We start from the raw sequence: 26,814 nt of genomic DNA, 5'->3' as shown, positions 1-26,814 counted from the left end.
CTTCAAGCAAAGTGCATCTTATCACTTGTTGTTTGTTTTTAGCCATTTAATCGTGTCCAACTCTTGGTAACTTTATAGGCACGTGCTCTCCATCAGTAGTGGGTTGTAAATCGCATTGCTACCGGTTTGCTTGCTCGCGCAACAGTTCTGCCCATGTGAAGAAGCGTCTGGGTGGGTGGGCGGAGCCTCCCCTTGCTGCTACCACTTCGCCCGATCCAGGACAAACTGGTAGCAACCCACCACTGTTCTCCATGCTATCCTGTCAAGCACAGCGTCTTTCAATTGTTGTATGTTCAACTTCGTGTTAGATTTCATGTCATCAAGGCAAGTTCTTTGCTTCCCCCTTCTTCTTAGTTCCATTAACCATTCCTAGCATCATTGCCTTCTCCTATGAATTTGCACGCTAAACTTGGCAAAGTAAATCAGACATAATCTCATGATTTTAGGTTCTAGTGATGTGTCTGGTTTTATAAGATTTAACACCTCTCTGTTAGTTACTCTGGCTGTCCATGGTATACCACTAATTTATGCCAGCACCATAGTTGAAAGGCGTCAATTCTTCTTCGATCTGCCATTTTTTGTGTTCAACCCTCATACCCATACATCATTATAGGGAAGACTATTGCTCTAACTAGCCTACTTTTCATACTTATATCAGTATCTCTGCTTTTCCAGATCTTATTCATGTTAACCATTGCAGTGTGGCCTAAGGTTATCCTGTATTATTATTTCAGAAGTAGAACTACCATTGTGACCAATTTTGGATCCAAGGAAGATATATTCTTGAACTAATTCAGTTTCCTCCTTGTTGACATTAAACGTCTCATGTCCATCTGCAGCTGTTGTCATTATCTTTGTTTTCCTGATGTTAAAACTCAATCCTACTTTTTTCCCTTTGTGTGATCTAAATTTCTCAGTTTGAATCAACAGGAGTTTTTTTTCTTTACAGGAATAATTATCATTTCTCTCACCTTTCATCCTTGATTTTCCAGATCATTTTTTCCAGGTTTCCTTATTTTCAGCCAAGAGTGTTAGATCATCTACCTACCTCAAATCATTTATGGTTCTTCCCCTAATCTTCACTCCAACATCAGACAGTTCCAGATCTAATTTCTGCAGGATTATTCCAGCATATAGGTTAAACAAAAAAGGTGATAAAATACATCCCTGTCTAACTCCCTTACTGATCTTGAACCAGTCTGTGTCACCATAAAACCTTCTCACTATTGTCTCTTAATAAGTGTAGAGTGACTTAATGAGTCTGATCAGGTGGGTTTGGACACCAAGACCATGCAAAACTGCCCATAGCTTATTGTATTCTACACAGTCAAATGCTTTTCTGTAATCGATAAAAACATATATTCTTTTGATATTTGATAATCCACCTAATATCGAGTGCTGTGCCTCTTTCTAAAGCCAGCTTATACACTGGGTAACTTTTGATAGATGGCATTCCGTAGCCCCGGTTTAATGATTTTTAATGGAATTTTACTTGCATGAAAAATCAGTGCAATCGTGCGATAGTTGGAGCAGTCTTTGGCACTGCCTTTCTTTACTAATGGGATAAAAACAGATATTTTCAATACAAATACAAACAGTGTGTTGGTTGGTTGATTACAAATCTTTTGTGCAATTTCACCAAATTCATATCTTTTAATTTATCTAATTTCACATTTTACCAATCTGATACATATCCAATTGTTTTGGTCCATTAATCTTTGTTTAACTATAAATATTTCTTCCCTCACTTCATACAAAATGTTCTAAATTTGTATTGAAGATGTTTTTATGTATGTTTGTCTAAAGATAATTTTTTTTCAGAAAAAAACCCCAAAAAACCCCCAGATATTTTCCATTGGCCATTGACATGTAGACCATATCTCTTGACACAGGGCAGTGATGATATTAACTGGCACTGGTCTTATTAATTCTGCAGGAATTCCATCAATACCCGGGGCTTTCCAGGTTGGCAATTTCTCAATGGCTCATTTTACTTCTCCTTTCAAGATGTTTAGTTCTTTATTTAATTGGGCTTTCAACGTTGTCATCTTGATGGCAAGTCAAACTGCTATAGAATCCTTCTGTATATTCTTTCCATCTGTTCTTGATCTTCTGCTAGTCACTTAATACATTCCTGCTGCAGTTTTTAACAGTTCCAGTTGCCATGCTGAAAAGCTGGATCTCATCATTTTCACTACAGCAAACATGACCTTAGTATGTCCCTTCCTATTAGCTTCTTCCAGATGTTGACACTGCTCCTCTCACTGCCTGTTTTTGCCTTTCCTGTCTTCATGTTGGAAAATTGCATTCAGCTTTTTAACTTCATCCTTATTACCTTTGGCTTTGGCCACCCTTTGCTGGTCAGCTATTTGGATGGTGTCATCAGATAGCCAGATAGTTTGTTCTCTTTGGTTTTTGGCATGATACATACTTTCCAGCAATTTCCACGATATTAGCTTGGATCTCTCGCCACTGTTCATTTGGATCTTTTCCTTCTAAATTCATGAAATGATAAATATGAATCATATTTGAAGAATTAGGGAGAGACCATTTGCAAGTCTAGAATTCAGTTCACTCTAATAGGCTCTTCACCAGCCTCCCTAAGCCAGAGCTGAACTACCCTTGAGCATTTTTATGTCTTTCTTCAAGAGGCTTAAATTGGTGAGAAGTCAAATGGATGCAATTACCATCTTGTGTCTCCACTGTAGCCTGTAATTAGCTGTAACTTGACATAACCTGGCATTAGCCACCTTCTGCTTCACTTCTTGATGAGATGAATTGACACTTGCAAGAGGCATAGAAGAACAAACATGCCAGTGGCAGGTAGCAAGCTGGGGGAGGCCAATATAAAGGTAGAAGAGAAAGAAGGAGTGCAGTCATCAGATTTTATTAACACTAGTGTCTCTAACAAGGGCATGTAGTCTTTGGCCTCAATATAGACTGTTCTACCCTTCAGCTAAATGCAAAATTGCAGGCGATAGGGTAGGAATTGTCCTACAGCCACGATCTCTGCATCATATTGACAAGATACGTCTAACAACACTGTGCTGTTCTTCCCTACAGATGTACAACTCATTCTCCTTACAATCAACCTCAGCGTTGTCTTGGAAAAGAAAGCATACCATAACCAACTTTGCATCGCCTTAGAAGGACAGAGAGAGTGGTGTTTTTAATGGGCTTCTCTTTAATAGGCTTCAGGCTTGCCAATTAATTACCAGTCAGCCAAGCAGCTGCTGAAGAGCAGCCTTTATTACCTCTTCCCCAGCGCTGGGTTAATCTCTTTCAAGTGAGCAGCTACATTATCCAAGCCAGTGGCTTCATTCTCATTCTCGCATCAATGGGTAATTAAATCTCGGGCTGCAGGGCGCCAGCTGATCACCTTGCCCTCTCAGTAACTCTTGCTAACCCTGTTGTTGGGGGAAGAGTGCCCTTCAATCCATTGGACTGGAATTGCTAACATAGCTTCCTCAGGAAGATGCAGCCAGTGCTAGAAAGAGGCTGAAGGGTTAAACAAATGAAACCATAATAAAAACATGTTCCACTGGCTATCATTTTGTAAGCGAGCAGGTATGTGTTAAGTGCTTTTTCTCATGTTTTATTTCATGTACCTCACTCCCTCAGTAAGTGTGGACTCCCTGTGACTAACTGGCTGAGGCCCTGCAACTTTCTTGGTAAGGTTTTTCAGAAGTGGCTTGCCCTTGCCTCCTTCCTAGGGCTGAGATAGAGTGACTGGCCCAAGGATACTGACCTGGCTTTGTGTCCAAGGCATGACTAGAACTCAGTCTCTTGGTTTCTAGTCTACCTGTTTAACCATTACATCAGACTGGCTCTGATTTTGGCTGCTCTGTTAATTTTTGCATAAAGCACAATTTAAAGAGCTTTTATCTTACAATAGGATTTTATATATAGTGCTAAGGAGTTTAATTAATCGTGGTTGCTTGGGTAAACCTCAACTGGCTGAATTTGTGCCATAGATTAAGCTACAAATCAGTTTCCAACCTACAGTAATTGGATTTGCCTAATGCACAGCTTAAACCCAAACTTAACAATATAATGGCTTATTGATTACCTAATCAATATAAGAAGGGATTGTGAAAAGAAGCAATGCTGATTATGAAAACCTTCACACAGTTCCATAATTAGTATATAAATGATGAATGACAGTTTAAATGATTTCCTCGAAAGACACTGACTGGATCCTCATACCATGTTAAATCTTAATATGATTGGCTTGTGAATGTGTGACATGTGAACCTACCATTGCAACTTAGAATTGTATGAACCAAATCAGAGCTTGAGTATAAAAAATCTTTTTAGAAGGGGAAAAAGAACACCTAACTGGTCATGCAATTATATGAACCAAGTACAAAATTTGGAAAAACCTCCTCTGTCCAATCAAGCTACTCTTAGATGTAAACATTCTCCAATTTAGGACCATAAGAAACAAATATATTAATGCTTTTAACCTTGAGAATATTGACAACTTCCAAGAAACTTGGAAAAAACATCAGGTCTCTGCCTTTTCAAAAGTTGAGGAGAGATGAAGAATGCCTATACATTTCAGAACTATCTGTGCAAATTCATAGAAAGGTATGTCAGCATAAACTTAATATTAAGTAGTAAGCAATTTGCATATGAATGCTCTATATTTATCTGACAATATGTGCCACATAATGATGGTGTTAATTTCTGAGGGTTCCCCCCTCCACAATCATCATTCAAGGGATAATAGTCTTCTACAAGAGCCACATTGAAAACTTTTAAAAAAAAACCTTTTTCTGAATTACATTCACATTTATTTGTTGCCAGAGTGCTATAAAGGTTGGTCATTTGTGGCTTACTTTGTGGGACCTCTCTGGATTTCGTAGTATTTATATGTAGTATTTGTACATGTTCAGATGATCCAAATAGGATAATCCTATTTGGATAATCTGAACATATGGGTCCTTACACCACCAATGAGGTTCTTCTTTATATTTACAGTGATAATTGGTTGGTGTTGTTTTTTTGCAACAAGAACACTACATCTTTAGGGGTATAATGCTAGTAGAGATATTACTGGAAGACTATGCCCAATAACAACCTAAAATATGCTGAAATATCCCTTTCTGTGGATGTATATATATGAAATCTGGGCATTTTTTCAGGAAATAAATGCTACTTTAAGGAAAGATTTCTATGCCACATTCTAACCTGTTGATGTGTGGTAAAAATAAAGACATCCTTAAGCAGAACTCAACTCCTGGTCAGCAATAATATTAAAATCTTTCATATTTGCCCCTCTTTTTCAGGATGTTTATTTGCAGCCCAGACTATGTGTCTGTGTTTTGTTTTGTTTTCTAGTAATCTCCCTTCTAATGGCTGGCCATCTGTGACCGATGTGCTAATAAAGCATAAATTGAAAATTTCTCAGAAATCACCTCGGATCAGAACAAATCATACCCTATGTGTGAATGGATGGTACCAAAATTCCTCAGGATTGACTAACATGAAGTTTGTAGTTGTCTTAGTTTTTTAAAATGGCGACCAATCTTGGGAGATCCTTAGCAATGTAAATGTTTGATTGCTGGGGAAAAAAAGCAGATTTGAGATGGTGCTTTTTGCATAGAAAATGATACTGAGAACAATGTAGATTGTATCCTTTAGTGAACATCTTTATGCAGTTTCTTTTGGAAGCTCTGCCAGTTACTGCATCGTATATGTAGCTATAACTACGGTATCTTGGTTTGTATTAGAATGAAACCATATTATTTTGTCCAAAACAAGGAAGTCGCTCTGATCGCGTCTTTAAAGGAAACATGGAAAGGCTATGAATTAGGCTAGCAAATCTGGACTTCAAATTTCTCAACAAGCTCCAGCTATAGAAAACCCTTCCTCTCCGTTATCATGAACAGAAAGATGTAAAGTGGCTTTGGAATTCTGGGAGTTGAAGTCGACACATCTTAAAGTTGCCAAATTTGAAAAACACCGGTGTAATTAATAGTTGCTCTGCCTGTTTTAATATCTTCAATGGTACACATTAGGTTTATGAACTTGTTTAATCATCTTTTGGATTAAATCAGGTCACCAAGTTTCAAAGCATCCAAATGATGGCCTGAAGATCCTTTTCCATGATTATTTTGCTCCTTCAAGTAGGCAGAAGTTTACGATCCATCCTGGAAAAAAATGTATTTCATTTTATGATTGAACGGCTTGTTATGAGACGATTAGTTCAAGACATGAAAGAACCATAAAACCATACAAACTGCAGTTTGATTCTTTATTAAAAGGACCCGATGTGTCAGTTCAATGCTTTGTAAACCAGGCTTGGAAAACAATGTGCAAATAAAGGCATGGGGTGAGGTGGAGGGAATATAATGAAGACAGCTATAGCCAAGGAAAGAAGATAACCCAACAAAAGTGGAATGGTCACCCTTTTTTCTCTTTTCCCCCTTTCCCCAATTATTCCTGGACTTTTTGCTCTGGCCCAAAACTCTATTAGAAAAAAAATATGGCCGCTGCAGGTCTTGGGACTCAATAGGCACTGTGTGTGTGTGTGTGTGTGTGTGTTTGCATGTGTGTGTGTGTGTGTGTGTATATATATATACTCTATTAGATGCTTAGAAACAAAAATAACTTTTATCTGACCCTTGCGCTAAAATATTTTTTTAAAAAAAGCAAAAAAGGGAGAACTGTAACTTTCAATGTATTTTGCCCCTCAAACAGTTCCACTCCCTTTCCTCATCCTAATATTTGTGGGCTGTGAATAATTATTTTTTAAAAAAAAATCCCTTAAAAGAATATGGGGAGAAACTTTCCACTTCCATAGACCTGTAAAAGAGGTTTACTTTTGAAACCAGAGGGGCAAACACTGCCACAAAGCCAAGGAACAACTCCCTGGAGTGATCCAATACAAAAGGGAGCTGTGCAGGATTGAGTTTAGCACATCTGTATCTTGTAGCTGATACAGCCCCAGTCTGTATTTTGCTCCTTCATATTGCATTTGATTTGGACCAGGGTTTCTCCCTTTCCTTCTTCCCTCCTTGCCCAGTGAAGTGAATGGGGGGAAAAGGATCTGAGAAGACATGAGGGGGTGGAGACACCATCCAACCATGTGGGGGTAGATGTCTTGAGGCTTGGTTGGATGCAGATGCATACTTCTCCCACAATATGAGAGGAAGACCACTTTCAGTAGAGGAGATATTACCAAGAGCACTGGCGGCCCAGTGACAAAATCACAGTTCCTCTGAAGGCTGCAAATTTTTCTCCAACCATTCTCAAATGCACTCTCTCCCGTCATCACACAAAATGCACAGAAAGAAAATGATACAGTACAGAGTCTAGTCAGCACCGTTGAGCTCAGCTAAATTCTGCATAGCCTCTGGCTGTGAATGGAAGAAGGTGGCCCGAGTGTGGTTGCTGCTCCTCCCACTTAACCCCCTCTGGTTCATTCAAGGTAGGCATCAGTCTGGGAAGCCTTTCAAAGTTGTTCCGGCTCCCTGGAACTGCTGCTGTGGCATGGCGTGGCCGTGGTGAGTCTCCGCAATCTCCGTTTCTTGTTGGCCAGTTGCTAGCCACCAGGAGCGTATTCACACTGACAAGTCCTTTGAGCTTCACCCTTGCATCTAGCATATAGAGCATTGACTGTAGCAATTCAACTGGCTCCTATTTACAGCTCGCAGAGCCCTAACCCGTTCCCCTCCGAGGAAAGCTTTGGTTGGAGAACAAAACAAACAAACAAATCAAACCCCGATAAACTATTCTGAGAAACATCAACTTACACTTTGTTTTCTCTTTCTAGAAAACTGATCTGCAGGGAGGTGTGACTATAATACCAAATGTCCTCTTAGCTTTGAGGCTCCCATTTTTACCCTGTTGCCTTCCACCCTTCTTTCAACAATAGGCCTGAAAAACAAGCTTATCTCCTATTTTGCTCCAGATGTTCATCTGTAGACAGATGAATTCCTTTGAGGAGCACTGTGCAAAATTAGAAACAGGAGCCGTCGGTGAATTCAAACTCAGTTATGCCTGATTGACTCCAACAACAACTCATTACTTCTGAAAAGTAACACTCCTGGACCCAAAAGTCATGGTTATTATTAAATCCATCCTTTTTTGTTGTTACCCCTTTTTTTTCCTCTTCTTCTTCTTCTTCCTTCTTTTAGACACATCAAACAAAGGAAGAAAACCCAGCAATAGGGGCTCTGGACCCGGGGGCAAGGCTACTGGGTGGTCGGTAAAGAGTGCTCTGCTGACTAGGTGGATTGACTGGAGTTTGTGGGGTTGGAGTCCTACTGGGTTTGGGTCGGAAGAGGCTGCCTTGTTGGGTACTGGTGCTATTGGACAAAGGGCATTGGTCAGGATCCCCAGAGTCACTTTCTGTATAACTGTAGGCCTGAGCCCGGGAGATGCCCTTCTGCTGGCGCCTCCATGAGTTGTAATAAGTTGGGTCACTGATGTAATGGTTGACAAAAGAGTGGGCTTTCTGATGGTTCTGATCCACTTCATACTCACTGTCGCTTCCCTGTGGAGAGAGATGGAAACAATCGGTTAGAGCAAGGGTGTCAAACCTGATTGCATCGCAGGCCGTATTGTGATGTATCAGGATTGTTTTTGCCCTTGCGGAGCTGGGTGAGCATGGCCTGTGCAGGCCATATCCAGTCCGCTAGCCACATGTTTGATATCCCTGGGTTAGAGGATAGAGAAGCTAATCACCTTCTGGGTAGCAACCAAAGAAAGAAAATAAATTACTGAGCTAAAGCCCTGCCTCTGCCTGTTGTGTCTCGCCCGCTCCCCCTGCCGCAGCCGGGCCCCTCTTATCTCCTGCCGGATGCTGATAGTTCGGAAGAATGTCCTGGCATGCCTTCAGCCTCCAGTCCTGGCACCATGCCCAGGCAAACGGAGCAACTAAACCCCTCCCCCACAGCATGTGAGCCTGAAGAATGTGAAACCAGTCATGAGCTCAGATTACCAACAGCTGGAGGCTGGAGAGATCCTCGCTTCCGGAGAATTGAGAGGCGACATCAGCAAAAAGAACGGAGGGGCAGGCCTGGATAAGTGCTGAGTCATGGAGCCACACCCCATGGCCTATATAAAGGATCTGCTTTCTGGCATTCTCTGAGTCAGGCAAAGTCTAACTTGGATTGCTGAAGTCACTTCCTGGTCTCCTGCCTGCCTTCCTTGAGAACTCTGATAGGACTTTGGCAGAGCTGCAGAGGCACGCTTGATACGGACTTCCCCGACCTGGCCGTCAGCAGAGGAGTGGGACACGACACTGCCCTTCAGCCAGAACAAATTCTCACTTGGTGTGATGTCAAATGATCCCACCACAGGATGGTGGGGTCATTTGACAAATTGTTTCTCACACATTGATCAATCTGTGAGCTCAGATAAATTATGTGAAATTTCTCTAGATATTTAAAAAAAAAGCAAGCTGGGAAGTTAGAAGTAACCACACAGAGAGAACTTTTCTGCAATATTATGCTATCTATGGATTTTTGTTTTCTAGACAGAAATGCACTACACACTACACTACATCACTGTAACTTCGTTTGGCCTTTTATACTTTTCTATTACCCTGTCTATAATTGGCTTTTTATACTTTTCTATAATTGCATTCTTTGATTATTAGCTATCTTGGGAATATTTTATATCGAATACATACTAGTAAATTTATTTTTTAAAGTATATTTACAGTTATAGATGGGCTGTGGGTTAGTTTGGAAGGAACAGTCTACTTTTCATTATTACAATGGAAATCCTTTTATTCTTTCAGGCACTTAACATCTTTTCTTTAAAGAACAACAACCCCATGAGGCAGGTTAGACTGAGAGTGACTGGCCCAAAGACACCTAGTAAGTTTCCGTAACTGAGTAGAATCTGGATCTCCCTGCTCCTAATCCAACCCACTTGCCCTACAATGAACTTTTAACATTGAACATTGCAGACAACTGTGCAATAATTTGGCTATTAAAATGGTAATTTGGGAGGCTGTGCTGTAGTAGTGTGCTGCAGCCGCCAAAAAACCAAAATAAAACAAAAAAACAGCCAACACAGTCCTAGGCTGAATCAAGAGAAGGCTAGGATCAAGGTCATGTGAAGTGTTAACAACACTTTATGAGGCCTTGGTAAGACCACACTTGGAATACTGCATCCAGTTTTGGTCACCACACCACAAATGTTGAGACTCTAGTCTAGAAAAAGTGCAGAGAAGAACAACAAAGATAAGATAAAACTGAAGGCTTTAGCTGAAGATAAGCTTAGACTGAAGGCTAAAACAAATGAAAAATGGTTGAAGGAATTGAGTATGTCTAATTTAATGAAAAGAAGGACTGGGGGTGACATGATGGTAATGTTCTATATTGCCTATATTTCCGAAAGGGCTATCACAAAGATGAGGGTGTGTGTGTATTAGCCAAAGCACCTGAAAGCAGGACAAGAAGTAACATATGAAAACTTATCAAAGAGTGATTCAGCCCAGAACTAAGAATAAATTTCCTGACAGTAAGAACTTTCTAATATTAAAAGTCCTCTGTTGGTAACTGAATATTTATTCTCTGAGAACATCTGTATTTTAGAGAATGTTATAGAGGGAAGAAAAGAAAAAGAATTGGGCAGGGCAGGACAAACTTGGCACATTTCCCTCCGTTCAACTCTGCCTCTGTTCTCTTTAATTGAATTCAGCTTCTCCGCTTGCAGAAGCACAATAGAGATCTTTCATAAAATCTCTCTTCCCCCCCACCCCACAGCTAGGGAACAGATCAAATCGCAGGTTTCAGCTTGCTTAGCGCTCCAAGAGTTTTTCAGCGGTGGTACTCATTTGCACTAATTTCATCGGTGAGAAGGAAGTGGGAGACAAGAGGGTCTTGACATGCAGGTGGTTGAGAAAAGTGAAACCAAGGTGATCAGCAAAGAGAGAAAGAAAGACACTGTGTGCTTCCCCCCTCCCATTTCTAAAACTGGAGAGCTGGGAAGGGAACTGTGCAGGCCCCTTATTTCAGAGATACCCAAAGCTAAGCAGCAATGGCTGGGACAATGAAGTAATACAAAAGGAACATCCAGATCGTACTGTAAACAAGCCTTTGATCGCCTTGTAAATCAGTCATTAAGCCATTTAAGTGTGGCATCTTAATGCTCCCGCTGTATCATGTGCTTTTATATATTTTTGTTTTAGAAAAAGAAGGTAGTCATGACATTTCACAGAAAATGTCCAGTGTCCAATCATGTTGCTTTATATGTTGATGGCCAGTTATGTGTTATTAAAGGAAAGAGGAAGTGCACACGATAATTTTAAATACAGGTGCGGCATTAGAACAACTGGCATTTAAACAGCGGTGCAATGTATTCCTTTATAATAGAACAGACTGTGGTCAGATGACTTGTCTACCTGTTTAATCTGTTAACCTGTGTTTATAGTTCTTGGATGTGACTCTTCAATAGAGAGCTGTCTGCTTCAAACACACAACTTTCTGGCCACACTAATTGTAGAGGACTTGTGCAAGTCTACAGCCCTCAATCTCAGGGGCTTTGTGATCCTCTCTCTACTCCTTTAAAAGCAATGGCGTGTGCTTCACCCCACATTTACTACACTACATTTTATAGATTACCTTGGGGTCTCATCAGGTAGTCCTCGACTTATGACCAATTGCTTAGTGACTGCTTGAAGTTACAAACAGACCTCCCTGAGGGTACTTATAATCTGGATTCAAAATGTCATGTGACTGCACTTTTGAGCTTTTGGCAACCAAACTGCATTTACATACATTTGCAGTATCCTGCAGTCACATGACCACATTTTTATGATGGTTTTGCCAATAAAGGCAATTTATTTTCAAGTTTCTGGCAAAATCACCCATAGAGGGTTCTATGGGTTTGCTTAACAACCACAGCATTGTCTTAAAGACCACAGCAATCACTTAATGACAGCCACAATAAAGGCTGAAAGATCGGGTTGGTCGTAATTCCTGACTGTAATGGGCAGGCTCCATTACGGTTATAATTCTAGGGCCACTTATATGGTCCTGTGTGTACAGCAAGAACCATGCTAAATCAGTACAACTGTGTTTTCTGCGGCATAAGTTGCCTTCAGGAAATCCCGCAGCACTTTGAAATGGCGTTTTCAGGTTCTTCCACAGATGCTCCATGATATCATGGGGAGTTTGCTGAAGCCAAACCTAATCTAAAGAACAGAAATAGAAGTGTGCACAGCTCAGTGATCTGGATTTGAAAGGTGATTGAGAGCAGACAGGACACCAATACTAGCTAGTTCTTAAAGCAGCTGCATCTTCTCCTGGGCTCACATGCCACTCCCAAAGATTAGGAATTAATTTAAGAAGGGGCTGACAGGTGCGACAGACATGACTCCAAATCATCTTTTCCTGTTTAAATCCCTTTCACTGCATGCCCTAAAAGAAAATGCTACAAGTTCAGTAAAGATTTGAATTTAAGTAATCTTATTTCAGAGTGCAGCCTTGATATGCACAAAGCTTGTTCTTATTGACTTGGTTAAGTCTGACATTCATTTCTGTCTTTGGGAGATAAGCGTTTCTGTAGACAGTAACTGTCTAAACTTAATTCATTAATGTATAAACATTTGCCAGCATGGTCACTAGAATCTTTGTACAGGATTAAGGGATTATTTTGCATGTAGAAAGTCCTTGATTTCAACCAGCAATTCTGAACATTGCTGGCAGGGCATCCTTTTTGCTTGGGCTGGTGTCTCCCCCCCCCACAACACTACAATTCAGACACTAATGACATATTTTGTTAATCTGAGTAAACTGGGGACCTGATAACGTTTATAAAAAGGTCCTCTGAAAATTCCAGAGCTTTGCTGATAGCTCCAAGGAAATTTAGCTGCGATATCCGGGAAGAATATGTGTGGAGAGATTTGCACCTAGATGTACTTCTGGCAAGGGTAGTTGGCTGTCATAGCAGTTCTCTCTGCTAATTGCCCTTGGGGGGGTGATGAGGGCTAGTTGAGGGCCGGGGCCATTTGGCAAATATTCTGTTCTTATGCAAAAAAGGACAAAGGAACCGTTTTGCTACAGCCTGGCAGGGTTGCCAACTCCTGTTAGCCTCTGAATTGCTATGCCTGTCGCCATTGGCAACAGTGCAAGGAAAAGAAAGGCCTAGCTATAAGACGGCCTGTGTCCTAATCCTGAGTTTCTGAGACAGATGTCCCTCTACTCCTCCCTTCGTGGTACTCAGCTGCCTCCGCTGATCAGCATCCCTTTTCTCAGAAGGATGCGTAGGAACATACATCAGCAACTCAAGGAACCGTTTAATCCTAGGATAAGTTATTTAGTTTTTTAACGCTACATACTTGCTTCAATGACTGCATACTTTACTGTTTTAAACATCAGTCTGGACTCTTAAGGGGAAAGGCAGTACGTATGATTAAAATATTATAAAATTCATACTCAGGACAGAAACAAGCAGGTTGGTGTCCAATAACCCCCTCAAAGACATGGGTGACTTTCTTTCTCTGATTTGCCTCCTGTATATAGAATTGAGCTTGTGATTTTTAGAGAGAAGTACTTAACAATAGCACTCTGATCTATACCCTTGACAAGTGGATCAGGAGAGCATATGTACCTGTTAGAGGACAACTGGAAATGAGCACTTTTTAAAAACACCCATTTGTTTCACAGCATTCCATTCCTTAAAACAAATATCTAAATCTAACGTCTGGCTTGTTTTGGGCCTCGTCAATCTGTATTAAATAGCCCTGCTGGCATCCAGCTTTTTGACATGTGCTGTGGTACTAAAAACCATACAAAATAAACATCTGTTTTACACTTGAGTATTACCAACCCTCAGAGTAAATCTACATGAGAGCTGTGAAATCTTGAGATAAGAAAATCTAGTATTTAAGCACGGCTTCAGATGGAGAGAGACAGAGAGAATGTGGAGTTAGAATCTAGTCTCAGAACTGTAACCAGCTCAGTTACTAGTTTTGGGGGAAATTGATTAAAGAACAGTAAGAACAACAATCAGAGTTACTTTGTGTGGGAAAGCTGGTGGAAATCACTTTTTCTAGTGAGCAAGTACCAGGTTTCTCTATTCGAATAATCCAATCTATTGAAAACTATTTTCACAGATGACCAGGCTTCTTCTAGCAATAAACCTAGTAGAATCCTTTAGTTGGGACAAGCTCAGGGAAGTCAGTGAAGTGAAATACTTGTTGTGTCCAATGTGATCCTCTGATTATATCATTTTATCACAATTCAGCAGGGTTTTCTTTAATCACCTGTGGCGAAAGTTTGTTTTGGGGGATGCCTTTACACCAGAGGTGGGTTTCAGCAGGTTCTGACCAGTTCTGGAGAACAGGTAGTGGAAATTTTGAGTAGTTCAGAGAACCGGTAGTAAAAATTCTGACTGGTCCCACCCCCATCTATTCTCTGACTCCCAAGTCCCAGCTGATTGGGAGGAAATGGGGTTTTTGCAGTAACCTTCCCCTAGAGTGGGGTGGGAATGGAGATTTTACAGTATCCTTCCCACCAAGCCATGCCATGCCCACCAAGCCACACTCACAGAACCAGTAGTAAAAAAATTTGAAATCCACCACTGCTTTATACCCCTGGAGATCCCTGTAGATTCATTTTGGAGTGCATTTACTCAGTCCATTTCAAATGGGCTTTGTGACATTACTCAGACTCTCTATGGTATTGCAGCCCAAATCGTCTCCCCTTCTAGCCTTAACTAGCATGGCTTACTTGCGAATCAGAGATTTCTGAAGGCTTCTCGGTAAGGCTGCTGCTCTCGGCTGGAATGAGGTCATTGTACTTGGTAACATCTTCATCTGAGTAGTGCAGTGAGCCGGGGCTGGGCCGTGGTGGGGACCTTGGGAGAGACGCAGAAACTCTGAGATGTCATTCAGAAGGAAGCCTCTTTTGAATGCAAGAGCTAAGGGGCCACTCCCAGATTTGTTTATCCCCCACCCACTTCTTCTCACGAGTCTTGGAAGCCTCTGGTACCTTGTATATATTCCGTTCTTCCTGCAGAAAGAATTTTTTACTGACATGCGTCGATTGTTCAGTTCTAGAGCAGGGAAGCTGCTCTCATCCAAACTGACCATTTCACCATGGCTAAGTGCATTTGACTTGGAGTTGCTGCCTAAAATGGGGAGAGGAGAAGGAAACAAGAACAGAAGCTGTTAGTATTTTGGAATATCTTTTTTTTTTTTTTTTGAGCACACAGAGACTTCTGCTGAGCTCCTTTCTCTTCCAAAGAACAAATTTCAGAACTTTGTTCTAAACTTTTTGATTTTTAAATTGTGAGTCATCAGCGAAAAACAAGACCTAGCTCCCCTCTATAAGCTGCCATTTGATGCTTTATGCTGAGCTCGTGAAATAAATGTCCCTGTTAAGACAACATAAGGCACCATTTCCTGACTTTAATCTCCTACATTGTTCATACATGCTTTCCACCCAGGAAACATTTGTACTATAATTTTAATATAATTCTCATACTATTTCTTACCATTTATTTCTTCTTGATCTTACACTGGAATTATATAGGGTAAATCGGGTAAATTGGGTAAATTGGAATTTCCTAAATGGAATTAAGGATTTACTTCAAGTACTGCGAAATATATATATTTTTAAGGAAATCAACATTCACTTCCTAATTAAGAACAAACCATTAATTGACTCTCATTATTCCTAATCCTGAAATATGGGTGCTGAGCCCTTTTGGGATTCCTGGCATTCACCTTCCCAGTAAGGGGATTTGGGGAAGGATCACTTCCCAGCAATAAAAGCTTTACATGACTGTTTTAAGAGACAGGCCACGGAAACTTCTGTTCCTGGCCTCTTAAGAGTACTATGACCAAAACTAAGGAGCACTAGAGCCAGCCAGTGGAGATGATGCTCTGTGGTACATGATGGATTTCATGTAAGGCAGCAGAGGAATGGTGAATTCACACAGAATAGGTCCTCCTTTAAGAAAGTTTGCGCAAGGTGAGAGGGGAAAAACTGACAGGTGCATGCAAACTGCATTGGCTATGTTAAGAATTGCCTGAGGATTTTTTAAAAATAAGTTCCAAAGCCTACAGCGAACTTTTTTTTTTTTAATGTGACTTATCTTTACAAGAAAGTAAGGCTTATCACTGAAGTGGTTCAGCAATTTAGCTAAACGGATACAGTTAATATGGTCACAAAATCAATGGCTTTGATTAGGATCGCTAATTCCCTATTAGGGATGGGTTTAACAAGGAGAACTCCTGTGTAGACATTGAGATTATTTTGCACAGTATTTTGCTGAGAGAAACACTAACGTCTTGAATCTTGCATTTGAGGGCAACCCAGAAACCGCAACTGGTGCAAAATGTGATGTTTTGGTATCTGATGGATATTACTTATCCCAAGAAGACTATAAAGATGCTTTGGGTTCCACATTGGTTACCAGTTGGTTTTGGGTCAAAGTACTGGCTTTGACCTATAAATGTTTATATGGCTTGGTATTTAGATATCTGCTGGACTATTTTCTCCTATCCAAATTGTCCCGGCCAGTATGTATTTCCCAGGAGAAACTTTTGATCACACCACACTTTTGTGAAATAAGTGGAATGGAGACCAAGTGGTCCCACTTCTCAACTGCTGTGTCAGCCTTATGAAATACTATCCCCTTAGAATTAAGATTTGCCCCACCCCTTCTCATCTTTTATAAACTATCAAAGATGACACTTTTCCAAAGGAATTTGAGTGGAATAATTTGTTATCACCACCTTGTAATTTTGATTGGTTAAAATGGTTACCTTTATATTTACCCTGGACTTTTAAATTGGCTTGGATGTGTTTGCTAATTGCAAAACTTGCAAGCTGCTGTGAGTTTGTACCAATTTGGTGGCATACAAGCTGGGTGGCTGGATAGATGGATGGATATTTGATGTGTAGTGCCCTCAGTGGAAAACACCTGCTTATGGCAAATGAAGGCTTGAGACGATGCTGGTACTCACCTGAATCAGATTTCTTGGCATACTTCTTACTCTGCCCACGAATGATAAGGACAAAGACTAGGAGGAGGATGAAGATGAGTCCCACCAAAGCAATGACCACCAGAAACCACCATTCTTCATAGAAGGGATTGGCTTTTTGAGCTGGAAAACAGGAAGGGGAATCAAATAATCTCTTTCCTATAAGGATGCCTTTGCCCCTTGCACATTGTTTCCAGTAGCTTTTACTTAAAGGTTAGTTCAAAGCATCCTGGAATGATAGTAACTTTATTCTATCCTTAATACCTGACACTGAAGGGGATGGACTGCTAGGCGTCCCATAGCCGTAATCATTGACGGCAATGACTCGAAAATCATAGCTGACACCCTGCTTCAGAATATCCATGCTGAAAGTGTAAGAAGTCACTTCTTTGGGAATATCCTTTATGAGAATGTCCCACAGCCCCTCATCTGGAAGAGAAAGATATCAGTAAAGTTGCAATACGAAATGCAAAAACACAGGAATACACAAATACATGTCAAATGTAGGAGAATGGTGTCCTGTGGACTGGAAAATGACTTTAGAGTCCCAATTCTAAAAGTAATGACAGAAACATGCAAGCAATTTGTTTACACAATTGTGGCATTTGTTTGATTTGTACAGCAGGAATCTTTACTTTTTAAAAATACTTGATATTTTACATACAATTTATCCAAAATATTCTTGCCTGCAGAATAGATAGATATATAGGTATTAAAAAAATTAAAAGGAATGCCAATTCCAAAGAGCAGTGAGCAGAGTCCCACAATGGTTGTGAAAATGTCATTGCATGGCAGGTTTGTAGTTATCTAGGAAGATTTACTTTTAATTAGTTGAAGTTGCAGCCAGTTCAGGATATAGATCACGTTGCCTCCTCAAACTGTGTAATTCACAGAAGATGGATAGGGATGTCTTAGATTTACCTTATAAACTCACTGGAACAGTTTAGAATTTCTGCTGATTTTAAGCATCAAAGAGGAGTCACAAAGAGCATGTGCCAATGATTTTGTTTTAGCAGAGGCCTGTATATTTGACCTATCTGGCAGTAGAAAACATATTTATATGATTTATAAGTTATCTGTGTTGTACAGCTGTCTGCTGAAGAATCATGGTACTTACATTATGCATTCTTTATTGGAGGACTGCCTTATAGCTCTAGTAGCCAGACTGATTGCTGCACATGATTAACAAGGACCAACATTAGCAATTAATTTCTGGGGCTTCTATTTACCCATGGAATAAATGCCATGGAGATGGAAAAGGAAATTCTGCTCCAATCTTTAGAAATCCAGATTAATTTCCTCAGATTAACTTCCTTTTCTTGTAGAGGTCCTTGGTCTTTTCTATGGTCTTCTTAGATTTCTGCTTTTACAGGCAATCGCAAGGACCACAACTGAGCCCAAAATTTCCACTGCTAAATGAGACATTTGTATAAGTGAGTTTTGCCCTATTGTATGACCTTCCCGGCCACAGTTGTTAAGTGAATTGCTACAGTTGTTCAATTAGTAACACGGTTGTTAAGTGAATCCGACAACCCGGTTGACTTGGCTTGTCTGAAGGTGGCAAAAGGCATGACCCCAGGACACTGCAAACATCATAAATACAAGTCCGTTGATGATAAGCATCCAAATTTTGATCACATGACCCACGGGGATGCTGCCACGGGGATGCTGCCACGGTGATGTGTGAAAAATGGTCATAAGTCATTTTTTTTCAGGCTGTTGTAACTTTGAACAGTCATCAAAAGAATGGGTCGAGCACTATCTGTATTTCCTCCCATGTTAAACATTTTATTTTTCCTTGGCCATCCTTTGTATGATGTGTCAACAACTAGAACACTGAAAGCACTGGGTAGAGCAATGTAAATAATTTAAATTTTAAAAAAAGCAAAATGAAGCTGGTTAAAGTTTAGAGGCATGAGTGGCTATTAGTCTCTATTGAACTGAATGATTACTTGGTCTTTCTTGGTACGGTAGTTCTTTCTATTATATTAGCAAGATTTCAAAATCCCATTTGTATATAACATGGAGAGGAGGCAGTATGATCTTTATTTCCTCTGAAAATCCAGAGTGGCATCCAAATTTAAATAGGTTGCATTCCAAGGAGTTTACAGTCTAAAAATTGATGGGCGTGCTAAAGACAATGGGATGGAAGAGGAAGCATGAGGAACACAAAGAAATGCTCAGATGTAATTTGATTTCTCTGGGAAGGGGGAAAGAATCCATAATGACTTCGTTAGAAAAAAAAAAGAACTGTATAGATGGATTTGTATAAAAAGAGAAAGTACAAGGTAGTTTGGCCGAGAAAGAGATTCAGGACAAATGAAGGTGAGAATGGAATTAGAAAGGAAAATTATGAAGCTGGAAATCCAAAGACGGGGTATATGGGGTGCAAAGATCAGAAGACCAATTATGATTCATTTCACATACGATGCTTTCAAGTCTAACGATGAGTTGATGAAAAAATTCTATAATGATATCTATCTATTAATATAGAATAGAATAGAATAGAATTTTTTATTGGCCAAGGGTGATTGGACACACAAGGAATTTGTCTTGGTGCATATGCTCTCAGTATACATAAAAGAAAAGATACCTTCATCAAGGTACAACACTTACAACACTTAATGATAGTCATAGGGTACAAATTTAACACTTAATGATGGCTGCATCTGTGTTCAGTTTTGGTTCCTTTAGCTGTGTACAATATTAGCAACATTCATATGTGCACATAAATAATCTAATACAGGTACTGTTCACTTTCTGTGTCAGGATAAGTACTCTCAGTCTTTCACACATTCTTTGACAAGCGTTCTAGACTTAATGACAATTAATAACCTCTATGCCCTGACATCTGCTCATTTTGAGGTCTGTGAAAGACAGTTATTCGCAGCAGCTTCATTAAAAAGGAAGCCCAAGTCTATTTCACAGCAGTTGGATGATTTATGTCCTTGTATGTAGCCAGCTCCTGGCCTCTGGGTTCATCAATCTTTCCTTTTAGCTGAACGTTTCATTTCCCGGACTTATCCTCTTATAAGAGGGAGAAAGGAGCAAGCTGAGTATACTCAGAGTCACTGTATCCTTTTGGAGAGGAAGACTCCCCAAAACTAAATCAATTCAGTGAGATTTTTGGCTAGAAAGAGGCAAATGCATCAATGGGGAAAAGTAATTTTTCATTCCACATTATGGAGCGATTTGAAATATATTAGTTTCATGTATTCAGAGGGAAGTTCCCAAGTCTGGATATTCAGTTTCAAGTTACTCAAGCAGCTCACAATTGTTTTGATATCAAGAACCAGAAGCGGTAATTTCCAAAATGTGTGTAGCTAGAATAACCGTGCTATGAAAAAGCTACTAATGTGCTCTAATGAATATTAACACCTTATATGAATATATGATGTTACCCATGGAAGAAACTGACCTTTGCTTAATTTACCATTTTTGTCTAGTTTTTCCATAAGGAAAATAATAATTCCATTTCATCTCTTCTTTGACTAGAGTATTCAATCACTTCTGATCCAGGGGTAGCAGAAGAACACACCCAAATGAATGACTCATTTAGAGATCTTCTAGAAGAAATGGGGCTCAAGGTAAGAAAGTTCAGTTGATTTTCTGGCTATTCAAATAATCAAAGGAGCCTGGAGCCATGGGTGAAACAATCAAAGGAAGGTGAACTGAATCCAGTATCGGTACCTGAAGGACGTGCTTCAATGACATATCTGGTGATGGGCCCTTTCCCTGGGTCACCACTTGACCAGTGGATTGTGATGGCCGAACCATATCTGGAGATGAAGGGCTCACCGGGAGGACCTGGAGCACCTGCATTTTTTTAAAACAACAATAACATCATATCATCTCAGTGTAGAAATTATGCTATGAGGCTATACAAAGACTGCAGATGAGCCCTATAAGAATCACACTTTACAGCAGGACTCTCCAAAACTTGGCAACTTTAAGACTTGTGAACTTCAATTCTCAGAATTCCTCATAGTGGCTGAGGAATTCTAGGAGTTGAAATCCACAAGTCATAAAGTTGCCAAGTCTTAGAGGATGGTAGAGAATGCTCCTTTAGTATTGAAACAGCGTTCTTGTGGAGCTGATGGTGGACCTTGCATTTCCTTCTCCACATTGTCTATCTCCACTGGCCTTAATTATATCATTTTCTAAGCAGACATCAACTTGGACAACTCAGTTCCTAATCCAAGTCTCTTCCGGGCTTTAACTAGGGTCAAATAAGAGTATAAGAAATGGTTTGGGGGAGAAACAAGCAAGGTTCCTCCCCCTTTCAAAGGCTACGTTTCTTTTTTCAAAAACTTTTTCCACATTTTTCCCCAGGCAGAGAAGCAACATGAAAAGTGACGTCATCAGTGGACTACTGGGCTAAATTTTACAACTTGTTTTTAAGCATGTTTGGATGTTGCCTAATTCATTACATAAAGTACTGTATTATTTAGTTACAGTCCAGTCTCAGCCATGAAGTTTCACTGGGTGGTTGAAGACTATTAAGCTCCTAGGGTTATTTGATATGTGGGCAGAGGGAGGGGAATGGGAGGAGGAAGTGAATATTTCATTTGAACTCTTGAATGAAAGGCAAGATATAAAACTAAAATATATAAATAAAATATTTTAGCACTAAATAATAAATGAAAGACAAAAAAATGTTACCAAAGTTGCATTTTGATGCTTAATTTTGATTACAATTCTGGTGAGCTGCAAATACCACAAAAATGGTATTTTACAGAGTAAGCTATTTTATAATTCATTTCCTGATATCTACATACCTGCTATATTTAAAAAGCAATTTTTGAAGCATTAAAAACATAGATTGAGCTGATTCATAAATTTATAATATAAACCTTTCGGTTTAATGTGGATGTTAGCCATCCGGTTAATTAAACAATATACCTGCTATTTATAGGCATTTACCAGCTAGGGAAAATATTCCATGTGCAAAACTGAAGTTGCTGCCAGAGAGAATTTTTTTCCAGATACTGGGTAATCCACATTTACTGAGTTTAAAAGGGCTTGTTTACGATGCTGGACTCAACACTGGAACATATGAAGGAACAACTGAGTATGCACAATTGAGATTCCTTATACCACACATACACAATGGACTCTGGCATTAGAGGTTAGTAGTTTCAGATTATCCTATGATGTCTTTTTTCTCATATGGGCCATATGAGTTGATGGCAACTTAATAATAACAAAATTGGAAGGGACCTTGGAGGTCTTCTAGCCCAACCCCCTGCACAGGCAGGAAACCTTCACCACTTCAGAAAAAATGGATATCCAACATCTTCTTAAAAATTTCCAGTGTTGGAGCCTTCAAAACTTCTGCAGGCAAGTTGTTCCACTCATTAATTGTTCTTACTGTCAGGAAATTTCTCCTTAGTTCTAAGTTGCTTCTTTCCTTGATCAGTTTCCACCCATTGCTTCTTGCTCTAGCCTCAGGTGCTTTGAAGAATTGTTTGACTCCCTCTTCTTTGTGGCAACCCCTGAGATATTGGAATACTGCTATCATGTCTCCCCTTGTCCTTCTTTTCATTAAACTAGACATACCCAGTTCCTGCAACCGTTCTTGATATGTTTTAGCCTCCTAGTCCCCTAATCATCTTTGCTGCTCTTTTCTGCACTCTTTCTAGAGTCTCAACATCTTTTTTATATCGTGGCGACCAAAACTAAATGCAGTATTCCAAGTGTGGCCTTACCAAGGCATTATAAAGTGGTATTAACACTTCACGTGATCTTGATTCTATCCCTCTATTTATGCAGCCCAGAATTTTTTAATGATCTTTGCTAGGCCAAGGAATAGAGAGAACACTAGAAAATTGGTGTCAGGGGACAGTTCAGAACAATGATGCATTGCTCATAATTAACCATTATATTTATTTGTGCAGTTATCTCTTTGCTTTCTATGTTATTATGATTGTACAAAACCAGTAAAAAACAGCTGCTTAAGTTTTGATTGATTGAGTACATGAGGCATGGATCACTCAAGACACGTTGAGAAGAATATTCCTGTTTTGAAGAATTCTGGGAACTTATATATCCAAAGCAGCCACCTACAAACAAGGTATTTTGCACATTTTATTCCATTTTGTCCAGAAATGAAGAAATATGATTTTGCTACACAGATTTGGAAGACAAGGAGAAACTTTCTCAAATCTGAAACTGAATCCAGTACTATTTAAGCATCTCAGATTAGGCAGGCTCCTATTAAAAACAGGAGTCATAGAGAAAGTCTTTCCGGGCATGGTGGTTGTTTATTACTGGGAATGATCCTAGTTTAAATTCTAAGGCCTTCTGTTAAGAGTAGGTGAAGACTGATGGAGAAAGGAATCTCATCTCTTAATTTCCTTGATCTACCTTCTCCTGGCCCTGTGGTGATGTTGGCTTCTACTTCTGGACCATAAATGAAGGTCTTGGCTCGAATTCGGAATCGGTAGGTGACCCCTTCAGACAGGTCCTTGACTTTCAACCACAAAGGACTGTTTCCCTTCACGTCCACGGTCACAATTTTGCTGACCCCTGGAAGGCAGAAAGATGCATATTGTGAGATGGGTCCAGGAGATTGGGTAGAGTGGGGAGAAAAGCACGATCAGGGAGCAACCAGTAAAAGCATCCCTAGTCTGGCACAGGGGATGAAGCTGCTACCTAGCCATTCCAGGGAAAGAAGCAGTGGCTGATTTCAGTACCCCATTGCCCATGATATTCTACTGGGCCACTTGGCAGGATTGGGCCTTGGGAAGATTGTTTTACAGTGGTTCTAATCCTTCATGTGAGAACACAGTAAGAAAGCGGTGTTGGGAACTACAATTTGACATCTATGTTGTTGAATTATGTTGATTCACCGGGCTCGACTTTGCTTTTTATATTACATGGACTGACATTGGGGTACAATGTAAAAATAGATGATTGATTGATAGAGAGAGAGAGAGACAGATAGACAGACAAATAAACCAATCACTAGGGTTCAGGTTGTCATATGTTTTCATAACTGATTGTTATGGCTATTATGATCCCTTGCCTTTATTTCTGGGGGTTTACTGATGGCTTATACAGCTGAGATGTAGAAATGCAATTTGAAGTTCAAAAGGTCGTGGTTATGGACAGTGTGACTTTTTAAAACTGTAGTCCTATAGTCATAAATTAGAACATTCTCCTAAGACAGCAAGGTGTCTTCCCTTGCCATTCATTGTTGTACTTGATTTAGCAAGTCATGCACACCCAGATTTGCATATCTGCTCCCTGTAAGTTCCTTACCATCCACAGGCATGCAGGGTTCATAAATGAGCCGGTAGCCTTCCAGGATTCCATTTGGGAAGACCGGGGGCTCCCAAGACACATTCACAGAAGTTGTGGTGAGTTCACTGAATTTGACAGAGCCTGGGGAACTGGGGGCTTGGAGGAGAAAAAAAAATTAGAAGGAAGAGTAGTGCTATATTACATGATCTAAAACAGGTGTAACCAACCTTGGTAACTTTAAGACATATGGACTTCAATTCCCAGAATTCCCCAGCCAACCATGTTGGACGCAGTTGGATGCCCCTAATCTAAATTGAAGTTATAATGGCTATTGACCAAGAGTCTGAAAAATGAATGATAACCCATTAAGGAAAATGCAGTTTCCCCTTGAATACAGCCTTTTCTGAACAGCCAGTGAAGGGAAACAAAGTGACTGGGAAGTCAAAATAAATGTGGAAGCCAAGTGAACTGTGACAACCACCCAGAGTCTCTGGGAGTTAGGCAGCATATGCCGTACATTTAATACATTATTTAATTATTAAAACGGGACACTGTAGGTTGGGAAGTCAGTGAAAGAAGAGACACTGAATTACATAACTGTGTTTCAAAGGGTGTCCGAATCTACCAAAGAGCATAGGACTCTCTTGGTCTTTGCCTCCACACCCAAATTTTGACAACAGTCTTCCAAGACCTTCCTTTCTATGTGCGGCCATTTTCAGCACAAAAACTGTATGCATCCTGCTGCTTCGTTTGGCTGAACTGCTTGAAGGGGATGGAAAAATTGGAGGAGACAGAAATCAGACTGGAGAGAACTCGATTGCTATCTGTGTTTATGCTAGGCTGACTTCGGGTGCTGTGGAGCTTCAGGAAATTATCAGGGCAGACTTTTTTTCTTTTTCTTTTTTACAACTGTAGAAGGAAAGAAGGAAGAAGTCAAACCCAAATCCAGAAAAGGAACTAATGGTGGATGTCTATTTTACTAGACTTGCCTAAAATGACTTCGCAGCTGCGCTAAACCTTTTTTTTTAATCTGCTGGGATTGAATAATTCCCTCTGGCTGGTTTTGAAAAAAAAAAAGGATGACAATAAGGCGGTATTGTATTCCTCTTGTTTGGTAATAAATTTACACAGGTGGAAATTGTTTTTCCTTCCTTAACACCGGGCTTTTGGTTGCCTTGACAACCAAGGCATTTTACATGTCTGGGTTATCTGGGGAAACATTTAGCTGCTTTTGGCAGGCTTGTGACATCGGTGAGAAAGAATGAATGAAATCACACAAGCACAAAAAACTCTACCGAGACACCCATTTAGAAAGTAGGTCATGAGTCAGATCCCCAGAAATTTTTAAAAAGGAAGAAAAGAAAATGCAAAACTGACTATCACAACTGGGATGTGTTTGAAACGTATTGTGTTAAACTATAAACTCTTCCTTCCAACTTACTCACTCCTGTGAAAAAGGGAATCACTACACACATGGAACTTTGGCTTTATCAACACCTGAGAAGGTGTGATCATTTTTCATTCTCTGTTTTCCTTTTCTTACAAGTTATCACAATCAACCTGTTAGGATTGTTCTGAAGATGAATAAGGGCTGTGCCATAAAGCAGTTCCCACAGTTGTTTAAAACATCAGCAATGAAGCAGCTATATTAAATGGCGTAACTGGCTTAAGTACATATGAAGCATTCCCACAACCACAATCAAGCCTACTCTTCCTGGCTTCTAACACCTGCAATAACATCGATCCAAATCCTTATCCCTGCACTATTTTTTGTAAAGAAACCTAAATCGCACTCCCACAGTAGCAATTTTTTTGTTCATAGAAAAATATCCAGATAGTGGGCTCTTTGTTTTTCATAAAGCAAGCAAGCAAGCAAACAGCTCATTTAGCAAGTCATGGCTCCCCCACCCCCCCCCACTCCCCTGTGCTCAGAAATTAAATTAGCTTGAACTTACTAGCTGTGATCTGTGAAACAGATCCCAATGCCTACCAATGCTTGAAGGGGGATGAAAAGAAAGAGACTGGAATGGTTTTATTTGAAATTAGGCCAGATTTCGTTACGCTCATTGAAAAGAAGCAAGATGATCTTTGGATCTCTTAAAATGTATGGCAGAGAGAGAAAAATCCTGCCCATTCCAAACAGTAGGCTGATGGTTCACAAAAATTTCTCCCTCCCTCCCTCTCTCTTCCCCATGGTGACCTCTGTCTTACAGCCCATTATTGACTGTCAGGTTTTTCCAACACAAATACCAAGATGAATGAAAAGAAACATATAAATAGATTTCCTACCAAGGAGACAGAAAACAAAATTAACATTCCTTTGTCATTTGTTCATTTTTGAGAAAAATTAATGTCTGAAATAAGACTTTATAGAGCATACAGATGCCAATAAATAACTTGGTTGGTGACTTGACTTAGCTTGAAAAGCAAGTTTATTTTTTAAAAAAACACCTCCATTCTTCCTGATTAATTGTACTGTAGGAATTTAGCACCCACCCCCCTCCTAGAAGAATGAAATATTTTAGAAAATATTTAAAAGGCAGAATAAATTTCCCTGGATGAGAAATGGAGAAACATGTTTTAAAGACAAAGCAGCTTCCTGACTCCCCCCA

The 26,814-nt window shown here is 39.9% G+C and overlaps 1 protein-coding gene across 6 annotated transcripts in view; it reads right to left on the bottom strand.

Annotated features, from left to right (window-relative positions):
* Positions 1-6,251: 6,251 nt before the first annotated feature.
* Positions 6,252-26,814, bottom strand: part of SDK2 (sidekick cell adhesion molecule 2) — a 455,605-nt gene continuing 435,042 nt past the window's right edge. For all 6 annotated transcript variants that reach the window (XM_058169595.1, XM_058169596.1, XM_058169597.1 and 3 more), the window contains 8 exons: positions 24,221-24,358; positions 23,324-23,485; positions 20,648-20,773; positions 17,222-17,386; positions 16,940-17,080; positions 14,958-15,096; positions 14,697-14,823; positions 6,252-8,503 (listed from right to left, as the gene is read on the bottom strand). In XM_058169595.1, coding sequence (XP_058025578.1) covers positions 8,150-8,503; positions 14,697-14,823; positions 14,958-15,096; positions 16,940-17,080; positions 17,222-17,386; positions 20,648-20,773; positions 23,324-23,485; positions 24,221-24,358 — 1,352 coding nt within the window. In that variant the 3' untranslated portion in view covers positions 6,252-8,149. The remainder of the gene's footprint in view (positions 8,504-14,696; positions 14,824-14,957; positions 15,097-16,939; positions 17,081-17,221; positions 17,387-20,647; positions 20,774-23,323; positions 23,486-24,220; positions 24,359-26,814) is intronic.

The sequence above is a fragment of the Ahaetulla prasina genome, chromosome 2, assembly GCF_028640845.1.
Source record: "Ahaetulla prasina isolate Xishuangbanna chromosome 2, ASM2864084v1, whole genome shotgun sequence".
Taxonomy (NCBI): Eukaryota; Metazoa; Chordata; class Lepidosauria; order Squamata; family Colubridae; genus Ahaetulla; species Ahaetulla prasina.
The sequence above is the reverse complement of the archived record's forward strand: the minus strand, read 5'-3'. Positions and strand labels throughout refer to the sequence as shown.